Source organism: Capricornis sumatraensis, chromosome 5 (assembly GCF_032405125.1).
Source record: "Capricornis sumatraensis isolate serow.1 chromosome 5, serow.2, whole genome shotgun sequence".
Taxonomy (NCBI): Eukaryota; Metazoa; Chordata; class Mammalia; order Artiodactyla; family Bovidae; genus Capricornis; species Capricornis sumatraensis.
In genome coordinates, this window is record NC_091073.1 from 16,794,116 (window position 1) to 16,805,666 (window position 11,551).

Genomic DNA, 11,551 nt, shown 5'->3' on the forward strand with positions numbered 1-11,551 from the left:
CACACACACCTTTCTTTTTCTTGGTTCTCTATTGGCTGGAATAGTAGCTGTTTTTCAGGTAACAACTAGTTATCATTTTGGCTTTATTTTACATAATTTTTTGGTATCAATCTTTGCCTTGAAGGTTTCTTGCTCTGCTTATAAAGGTTCTTATTTGGAGTATCTCTACATTATTTATTAGTCAGTAAAGGTAACCATGCTGCCTATAAGAGTTGCATATTGTTAAATTATGATGAACAGGTGATTCTTGAGGAGGAAAGGATCATTTGGACATCAAAGAGGATTCTTTTCATTGTCCACAGTCCTAATTGGTCAGCATCTTTTTTGTGGGGCTTTGGTCTGTTTATTAACTATTGATGTAAACAAGGGGAATAAAGAGATACTTTAAATACTCATGTATTTAAAGTACTTCAGCAGATACTTCCTATTGTGGTGCTTTGAATGTATGTGTTGAATTTATGCTTTTATCTTCACTTACAGAAACAGAAAGCTTCTGAAAACCAGAAGGCGAAAAGGTGGACGCGGAGGCCAGGACACAGGCCTCCATTCCCACAGGAGTGAAGCTACTACGCCTGGGAGGTCTCCTCCCACCCCAACCATCACCCTGGGGCCCGACTGCCCACCACCTCCGCCTCCTCCTCCCCCCAACGATCCTTCCTCCCCCTCCCATTCCCCCTGCAGCAGCCAGAGGGGCCAATACAACCCCAACCTGGGAGAACGCCGACGGGAGGATCTCTCGGAAGAGATCAACAACCTCAGAGAGAGGGTCATGAAGCAGTCGGAGGAGAACAACAACCTGCACAACCAGGTGCAGAAACTCACCGAGGAGAACACCACCCTCCGCGAGCAAGTGGAGCCCGCCCCCGAGGAGGAAGAGGACGACATTGAGCTGTGCGGTGCAGCCGCCGCCGCCGCCCCAGCCACCCCTATCGAGGAGGATTGCCCAGAAGACCTTCCCGAGAAGTTCGACGGCAACCCAGACATGCTGGTTCCCTTCATGTCCCAGTGCCAGCTCTTTATGGAGAAGAGCACCCGCGATTTCTCTGTCGATCGCGTGCGTGTCTGCTTCGTGACCAGCATGATGACGGGCCGCGCCGCCCGCTGGGCCTCGGCCAAACTGGAGCGTTCTCACTACCTGATGCACAACTACCCAGCCTTCATGACCGAAATGAAGCACGTCTTCGAAGACCCCCAGCGGCGCGAGGCCGCCAAACGCAAGATCAGACGTCTGCGCCAAGGAATGGGGTCGGTGGTCGACTACTCTAACGCTTTCCAGATGATCGCGCAGGACCTGGATTGGAACGAGCCCGCCCTGATTGACCAGTACCACGAGGGCCTCAGCGACCACATCCAGGCGGAGCTGGCGCGCCTCGAAGTGGCCAAGACGCTGTCGGCGCTGATCGGCCAGTGCATCCACATTGAGAGAAGGCTGGCCCGGGCGGCCGCTGCCCGCAAGCCGCGATCCCCGCCACGTGCGCTGGTGGCGCCGCAAGTCAACAATCACCACCACCACCAGGCAGACCCGACCGAGCCCGTGGGGGGCGCCCGCATGCGCCTGACGCAGGAAGAGAAAGAGAGACGTCGCAAGCTGAACCTGTGCCTCTACTGTGGGAATGGAGGCCACTACGCTGACAACTGTCCTGCCAAGGCCTCGAAGGCTTCGCCGGCGGGAAACTCCCCGGCCCCGCTGTAGAGGGACCTTCAGCGACCGGGCCGGAATTAATAAGGTCCCCCCAAGATGATGCTGCGTCATCTCCACACTTGCAAGTGATGCTCCAGATTCATCTCCCGGGCCGACACAGCCTGTTCGTCCGAGCCATGATCGATTCTGGCGCTTCTGGCAATTTCATTGATCACGAGTACGTGGCCCAGAACGGCATTCCTCTGAGAATCAAGGACTGGCCCATACTTGTAGAAGCAATTGATGGACGTCCCATAGCATCGGGCCCAGTGGTCCACGAAACTCATGACCTGATTGTCGACTTGGGAGATCACCGCGAGGTGCTGTCGTTCGATGTGACTCAGTCCCCGTTCTTCCCCATCGTCCTGGGGGTGCGCTGGCTGAGCACACACGATCCCAACATCACGTGGAGCACCCGATCGATCGTCTTCGATTCCGAATATTGCAGATACCACTGCCGGATGTACTCTCCAATACCACCACTGCTCCCACCACCAGCGCAACCCGCGTTCTACTACCCGGTAGAGGGGTACAGAGTTTACCAGCCTGTGAGATACTACTACGTGCAGAATGTGTACACCCCAGTGGATGAGAACGTCTACCCAGACAACCGTCTGGTGGACCCTAACATAGAAATGATCCCCGGAGCACACAGTATTCCCAGCGGGCATGTGTACTCACTGTCGGAGTCTGAAATGGCAGCCCTGCGAGATTTCGTTGCCAGACACGTGAAGGATGGGCTGATCACTCCCACCATCGCGCCGAACGGAGCCCAAGTTCTCCAAGTGAAGAGAGGGTGGAAGCTGCAAGTTTCTTACGACTGCCGGGGTCCCAACGGTGTCACCATCCAGAATCAGTATCCTCGACTCACGATTCCAAATTTAGATGACCAAGCTCACCTGGCAACGTACACTGAATTCGTACCTCAAATTCCAGGATATCCGACCTATCCCGCCTATGCCGCATACCCGACCTACCCGGTAGGATTCGCCTGGTACCCCGTGGGGCGAGATGGACACGGGCGATCCCTCTACGTCCCCGTGGTGATCACCTGGAATCCCCATTGGTACCGCCAGCCGCCAGTGCCCCAGTACCCGCCGCCTCAGCCGCCGCCACCGCCACCCCCGCCGCCGCCGCCGCCTCCTTCTTACAGCACCCTGTGAATAGGCATCCTGCCCTTCAGGATCTCCACCCTCGAAATGAACTCCTGTTCAGCTTCTCATCAGTGACTGTGTGCTAACATTGGGCCGCTGCACCTTCAGACCAACCTGAGCACAGGCTTTCCTCTGAAATGGTTACAGAAGGTCAGGGCCACCCTGGACTGACACCCATTTCAAAGCACCCACTGACCTCCACTGTTTGGTGGGAGCAACAAAATATTTACCAACAAATTATCTCTGATTTTCCACCTTAACTGCCAACCTAATTACAATTCATAACAAGTTTACTTCCCAGCAAACCCTGGAAACCTGGGTTTTACCTGCTGAAACCTCTCTCACCATCTGAATTATGGGCTGTCAGATTCCTCATTTAACAGTTACTGAGAAGCTGATGCAAACACAGGAAATGCTGTTTTCCTTACTGAGGGGGAGGCGAGGAGGAGGACAGGACTTTCCTTGCAGTTGAGGTACCTTACAGCCTTGGAGGAGCGAGGCCTTATGAAGGAAGCCACAGTTACTGGTGCAGTGCCAGCGGCTTCCGTGATCTTCTGGCTGCACCCTTTGAAACTTCACCATCTTCAAACTCCACTTTCATGACTCAAGGAGTGGCAACTCAACCGGTTCTCTGGGGAGCAGGCAAAACCCCTTCAACAGAACACCTCAGGCCTCAGGAGGAAGTCCTCTCAGAGGGACTTGTGCATGTTTGAGTGTGCCTTCACATCCTGGTGCAAATCATACGTACCCAATAACTCTGACTTTGTCACAACACCTTACCATCACCATGCCAGCAATGGCTTCCACACAAAACAAAAAGCCTGGTAACCAGAGACTGCTGGTGACTCCAGGTGGTTAGACATTTGTGAAGTGTGATCATCTCTCAGCCATGTATGAGGGCTAATGAGTAGCTAGTAAGGACTCCTAAATTCCTGTACCCAGCTCTTAAAGGAGAGACTCACAGTTAATGGTACCACCTTGACCTGGAACTTCAGAAGAATGTTCACGAGCATTGTTCACTGGCTGGCAATGTGTCAGCTGAAGTCTTGGGTGCATCAGTCCTTGTCTCTGCCTCCATATGCACCTGGGCATTTCATTATCAGTCCCCTCACTAGACTATAGCACTGGGATGCTAAGGGAGGGGGAGTGTATTTTACCATCCTCTAGGGGATGGAGCCAATAAGCTGCCAATGAATGAAAGGCCTCAGAAAGCAACCCAAAGCAACAGACAACAGAAGAGTTGTCTTCGATCCAGTGACATCAGCTGGTGTCTCCTGGATGCTTTGTGCTAACCTGGGACTGCCTGACTTCCTTTAGCCTGGTCCCTTGCTACTACCTTGAACTGATTATCTAACCTCTCTCTCTGTTTACTACTGCCACTTACCCTGCTGCAGGATTTGACATCCTTCCTGCCTGGTTGCTGAGACTCCAATTTGCTGCCATGGCATGGAGAAGAAAGAGGCAGGCTTCTGGGAGCATGTGTTTCAACACAGTCTCCAACCATTTGAGCAGTAGCAAACGATATGGTGTATTTTTCAAATAGCCTGTCATGAAGAGAAGTCCAATGGTGAAGTTTCACTTTTCATCAGCATCACCCTTCACACGTTCATTATCACTCACCCTCACCCTTGCATGTTTAAATACTTAAAAGTTTAAGCTGTAGGTTGATAGTGTCCTTTAACAGTGTTTTAAAGTAGTGACTCTGCTTTCAAAGTTATTTCCATTGAATTACTATCCAACTCTTCTTAAATCAGTTAAAATTGATATGTAAGGTAGTATAAAATAGTTCTTTACTGTGAACTTCTCTTACAACACTGTGAATAAGAGGCTCCTCAGACTGGAGTACTTGTATAATAGTTCATCCTGTTCATCTTCAAACTTTTATTTTAACATCATCTATAGTTTAATTTTTTTTTGATTGGGCCTTTAAAAATCAAACAAAATGAGACACAAATTCAAAGAAAATACCTAATTGCCTAATTGGCTGTTTAATCCAAAACAACTTTTCCTTTTGTTTTGTTTTTTTTTTTCCAAATGGAATCTGAAAGCTTGTTAGTCGCTCATGTGTTTTGGGTTAACTTCTTTTTAAATGGTGCATTTGTGCTTCTGGACTTTTTGAAGCATCACGTCAGTTTACCTCAATCAATCCATCCTCCATACATTTGAATTCAAGTTGCTTTGTGTCAAATTTACAGTTGTCAGTTGATCTTCAAGCTGCAAAGGGCCTAGAAATGGGCTACTGTCTGCAGCCCCAGCACGTGCACACGGACATTGCCATCGCTGCAAGCAGAAGTCTGGAGATGTGACGGCAGCAAGCATGAGGGAGCATGGTGGTGTGGGTTAACTCCCGGAGGAAATCCCCCACACACCTTTGGCTGTTTTGTAGAGCTTGTGAAAATCTGTTTGGCAGTGTGTACGATGCCCTATAGCTATATATACTATCTATATGCGTAGGTGTTCAAGATAAGTAATCTCAAACTTATTCTGTAGAATCGGAATTTTATTAAGTTTCCTTTAGCTCATGTGTTTTCATCAACTTTGTTTTAATTGAATATTTTAAAAATTTTTGGCGTTTTCCAACAAAATGCCTTTATTCGTAAGAAAGGAGAAAGCAAATTAATCTCTAAAGAATGTGGAAAGGGAGCAAAATAAAGACAGAGATGATAAAGAAAACATCAAAATTATTAGCAAAGCCAATAGTCTGCCTTTTGAAACAATGACAAAATTGATTGACTTTTGGCCCAAATTTTCAGTGTTTGTTAAAAAATGAAGGAAGAAGATATAAGCTCCCATTGTTAGGCAGACCTGGAGAGAACTAGCTAAGGTCACCATGCTAGGTTGTTGAAGTGGAGGAAGTTTATGTACATTTCTGAAGGGTCAATTTAGTTTGAGCAGTGAGGTACTTGTATTAGATGCTGGAAAATGGAGAGTTAGTTGGAATAAATCATGTGAGTTAGCACAGTGAACTTCAGGTGGACAAAATAAGAGGGGCACACCTGCAAAGTGCAGTCAGGGTTTCTGTTTAAGTTTGCAGGTACCTCTTGGACTCCTGAATTGACCCAGTCATCACCCACCACAGACATCTAACATCAGAATTCCAAGACTGGCAACAGAGAACACTCTGCCGGAAAGACCTGGGCAGAAATGATGAGAACCACCTGCAGAGATGAAGAGCCTGATGGGAGCCATGCCACGCTTTCATCTTAAAGAAAGAAGGCACATCAGTTAGGATTGAGAGTTCTTTGTTGTTTCAGATTGTAGAAAGCTATCAAAGTGGTCTGTGGAAACTTTCCTTGTTTTTATTTCTTTGTGTAACGATTTAATTGGGGACATATATAATCATAAGTATTTTAGGGGGGGGGGCTATTAAGTAATCTTAAGTGGGTGGGGTCAGTTAAAAAGCATGATACTCTGCATTAGATACCTTTATAAGTAAACGTGTATCTCCTTGTGATTCTTTACTCTGATTGCTACCCCTAAAGATTTCAGATAAACTTGAAGGGAACTGCAGGGAGATCAACCTTTTGGGGGCTATTGGACACAGATAGAAACTAGCAGGAGAAAGTTCAGGGATGACTGGATAAATAGTCTTAATAGAGGCTCTTTGCCCTGAGTATTAACTCCGGGGATTGAGATTGTAAGCAGTCTTTAGAGAGTTAAGATAGATAGATGCCCTTTGAGAAATCATTGCTGGAGTGATATTGGTAACGATAGATGGTAAAGACTCATGGAAGTTACAGAGAAGTGATGAATAAGAAGTGTTGCTTTTGCCCCTGTCAGTGGCCCTTCTTCTTACCCCTGCCCCTTTTTCCTAACTCTGCACTTCCCACCTGCCCCTGCGCAACATCCCTACCCTTGCCCATTTATTGCTATTTACTCTGTATTTCTCTCTATTTGCTGATGTATCGATTGATGCTATAATAAAAATTCAATAAAGATTTAGTGGTTAAGTGCAAACTGTGTCTTGATCATTTCAGCGTACACTGGACATCAAGTGGACGGGGTTGAGGAGGATGGGGGAGGGGGAGGAAGAGGAAAGGAGGGGTGGAGAGAGAACAGAAGAGTTGGTGAAGGAAGAAGGCAGAGTGAGGAGGGTAGGGGAGTCTAGAGGATGGGGCTGGGGGTGGGAAGACAGCGGGGTGGGAAGGGTGGGGGTGCTATATATCAATCGAGCAACACCGTGTCCCATTATTTACCCAGAATATTCCAAGAAACTGAAGTCATTCCCAATGCAAACCTTTATAAAAATAAAGCCCCATGATGAATAGCAACTCTATGGACATAATATAAAAAACTTTCTAAGCTGAAAAACTTAAGGCCACACAATTAATAAAGATTCTATTGACATGTATAACTTTTTACATGAATTTACCATGGGGTCACAGAGTCAGACACGACTTGGTGACTGAAGGACAACAACAAAAAACTTGGAATACCTGAGATTTATTAATAGAAAATTATTAAAAACTTAAGGATAAAAGAGAAGACATACCAAATGTACTCAGGTATGACATGAAGGGAAATTAGCAGACATGTTTTTAACACCAAATAACACTAAAACAATAACAGTTAGCATGAAAATCATCTAAAGTGACAAATAAGGTTGAGTGACTCCTATCGAGTTTTATAACGGTTGTAGGATAATATAGAAAACCTAAGCTAAAGGTATGATGATAATTTCACAAAATATATGTTGTCAAACTATTAAAGCTGCTCACCTTATATATATCAATTGATCTCAATAAAACTGGAAGAAAGAATAACATTGCCAGCTTCCGCCATTCCTTGGAAACCCTGAAAAAAAGGACTCAGTGATGGGCAAGTTTTGAAGGATTACTGGGTTCATTGATGGCGTAATGACGTAAATGCAATCATTTATTGGGAGTTACACATGGGAGACAATGACTAAATGGAATGATTTGGGGTAAGAAAGGACACACAAGCTGAAAACTTTCACCTTAGAAGCACACCATCCTGAATGGTTATTCATCTAGCCCAGAGTTCATGGGCTTCGACAGCGCACTGAGTGGTGGGCGGGATTTGAAACATTGGTGGTGGGACACAATCAAATGCTTACTTGGGGGTGGGCTTTACAAACAATGCTGTTCACCAAACCACTTTGAAAAGAAATGGGAGTATCCATACATTTCTGTTTTGTTGCACCTAGACTCCTCCCCTTTCTGACCCCCACCTCGATTCCTAAACCACATGATTAAACAAAACTTAAGGGAAAATACACAAATTATGAGTGAGTGAGTGAGTGAAGTCACTTAGTCATGTCTGACTCTTGGCGACCCCATGGACTATAGCCCACCAGGTTCCTCTGTCCATGGGATTCTCCAGGCAAGAATACCTGAGTGGATTGCCATTTCCTTCTCCAGGGGATCTTCCCAATCCAGGGATCGAACCCAGGTCTCCCACATTGCAGGCAGATGCTTTAACCTCAGCCCAACACAAATTATAAAAACATATAAAAGCAATTAAGTATTAATGTGGAAAACTTTTTGATCCATGCCTCAAAAAAATACACTCGTGAACTCCAGATAGATCAAGAACTACAGAAAGGAAGAAATGCATAATGGCCGAAGAGGGTAAACAAAATTATTCATGGAATTAAGTTAGCAATCGCAACTAAGACCAGTGGTTTTGAATTCACAAAGAACTGTTCAACATAATTAAAAAATACATGGCATACACCTATAAACTATATGATAACTAGCTTATTTACCAAGCAACTAATATTTTCCTAGAGACATTAAATACCTAGCCCCCACTCTTTACTCATTTGGGGGCTTTAAAAATATATAAAGAATAGAGATGGGTAAATAGATAAATTAATAAATGTGTGCACGTGTATGTGTGTGTGTGCGTGTGTGTTCTGGCTTCCTTGAATATATACAGAGAAAAATCTATATGGATAAAAAATAAATACTTGTGTGTGTGTATGTGTTTTTGCTTCCTTTCTGAATATATGTAGAGAAAAATCTACCTGGATAAAAAATATGTGTGGGGTGTGTGTGTGTGTTCTGGCTTCCTTGAATATATATAGAGAAAAATCTTCATGGATAAATAACTAAATACGTGTGTGTGTGTGCGCGTGTTCTGGCTTCCTTGAATATGCATAGAGAAAAGTCTACATGGATAAATAACAATAAGAACACATATTTATTGTTTAATTAACAGAATAAATATGTGTGTGTTCTGACTTCCTTGAATATATGTGGAGAAGAATCTTGTTGGATAAGTAATAAATAAGTGTGTGTGTGTTTTATATGTGTTCTGGCTTCTTTGAGTATATATAAAGAATCTAGGTGGATGAATAATAAACATTTAAATCAATAAATAAAGGTGTGGTCAATAAGTATGAATTTTTCTTCATGTGCCAGACACGAAGCTGGCCTTGGGGGACATGATGCTGGGCACAGACCTTGCACTAAGATGCCCACTGCACTTGAAGGATGAGCACCCAGGGATTCTCTAGCCAGGGTACCCCAACTTTTTAGGCATCATAGTTACCCAAGTTATTTTTGACCAGGCACAATTTAACCATCATTTACTGCAAGTTCAGTTCAGTTCAGTTCAGTCGCTCAGTCGTGTCCGACTCTTTGCGACCCCATGAATCGCAGCAAGAATCTTGCTTAATTTGTGGCATTGTATATTTTTTCTAGAATACACTAAATTTCTCAAGTATTTGTTTTTATTAGTGTTTAAATGAGAATTAGAATCAACAAGAGAAAGAGAGCCTAGATGGCTCTTTTCCTCCCAAATTAAGAAACCTTTTCAGCACACAGTAAACCTCCTCCCCAATTCGATTCCCAGATAATCACTGGAGATGGATGATACACATACATCAGAAATCTTGTTTCCTGGAACTCAGGGTAATTTACAGAATAACATTTTGATCTAAGACAATAGCTGTTATTAATTATTAATTACTCTGAAAGATCATTGATTATTTTTTTGTCTTATTACTATTGTTTTATAGTCCAACATAAGACAGCAGCTGGATTAAAATGATCAGTTATGTAACTTTGTATCATTGACTAGTTCTTTTCAAGCAGTCCATGTCACAAAGCAAGAATGAAACAGGTGCAAGTTTTACCTAGAGACAGACACTCATGAAAGTTTATAATGGATAAAATTCTTTTCAAAAATAACAAATCTTTTCTATTCTAAGAGGTTTCAACATTATTGAAGGAACCTAATGTTAGAATAATTCTAATAAAAAACACAGCATCTTACCTTCTAAGCCTAACAAAACTTTGAGACTATGTATTGTTCATTTCTGTAACTTTGACTCACCTGAGCACTGCCACCTCAATTTTCATCACTGCCTGCAGTTCTTAAGACTAATCACAAATAGGGTAAAGGCATTTCGCTACTTTTAGGACCACAAAATCTGTATGTCGAATTACCAATTTTGTGTCAATACAACACTGAAATAATGCCCAATTCTGACAACTAGGTTTAAGCTTTGTTCAGCTCAGTTCAGTTCAGTCGCTCAGTCGTGTCAGACTCTTTGTGACCCCATGAATCGCAGCACGCCAGGCCTCCCTGTCTATCACCATACGTCCATCGAGTCAGTGATGCCATCCAGCCATCTCATCCTCTGTTGTCCCCTTCTCCTCCTGCCCCCAATCCCTCCCAGCATCAAAGTCTTTTCCAATGAATCAACTCTTCGCATGAGGTGGCCAAAGTACTGGAGCTTCAGCTTTAGCATCATTCCTTCCAAAGAAATCCCAGGGCTGATCTTCAGAATGGACTGGTTGGATCTCCTTGCAGTCCAAGGGACTCTCAAAAGTCTTCTCCAACACCACAGTTCAAAAGCATCAATTCTTCCGCGCTCAGCCTTCTTCACAGTCCAACTCTCACATCCATACATGACCACAGGAAAAACCATAGCCTTGACTAGATGGACCTTAGTCGGCAAAGTAATGTCTCTGCTTTTGAATATGCTATCTAGGTTGGGCATAACTTTCCTTCCAAGGAGTAAGCGTCTTTTAATTTCATGGCTGCAGTCACCATCTGCAGTGATTTTGGAGCTCAAAAAAATAAAGTCTGACACTTTCCTCATCTATTTCCCATGAAGTGATAGGACCTGACGCCATGATCTTCGTTTTCTGAATGTTGAGCTTTAAGCCAACTTTTTCACTCTCCTCTTTCACTTTCATCAAGAGGCTTTTTAGCTTCTCTTCACTTTCTGCCATAAGGGTGGTGTCAACTGCATATCTGAGGTGATTGATATTTCTCCTGGCAATCTTGATTCCAGCTTGTGTTTCTTCCAGCCCAGCGTTTCTCATGATGTACTCTGCATAGAAGTTAAATAAGCAGGGTGACAATATACAGCCTTGATGTACTCCTTTTCCTATTTGGAACCAGTCTGTTCTTCCATGTCCAGTTCTAACTGTTGCTTCCTGACCTGCATACAGATATCTCAAGAGGCAGGTCAGGTGGTCTGGTATGCCCATCTCTTTCAGAATTTTCCACAGTTTATTGTGATCCACACAGTCAAAGGCTTTGGCATAGTCAATAAAGCAGAAATAGATGTTTTTCTGGAATGCTCTTGCTTTTTCCATGATCCAGCGGATGTTGGCAATTTGATCTCTGGTTCCTCTGCCTTTTCTAAAACCAGCTTGAACATTAGGAAGTTCACGGTTCACGTATTGCTGAAGCCTGGCTTTGAGAATTTTGAGCATTACTTGACTAGCATGTGAGA

The 11,551-nt window shown here is 44.2% G+C and overlaps 1 protein-coding gene across 1 annotated transcript; it reads left to right on the forward strand.

Annotated features, from left to right (window-relative positions):
• The first annotated feature begins 754 nt into the window (after positions 1–754).
• On the forward strand, positions 755–2,844 carry PEG10 (paternally expressed 10). The gene is given in 2 exon segments (XM_068973202.1): positions 755–1,664; positions 1,667–2,844. Coding segments are annotated over 2 exon segments (2,073 nt in total). The 5' UTR covers positions 755–769.
• Positions 2,845–11,551: the final 8,707 nt, after the last annotated feature.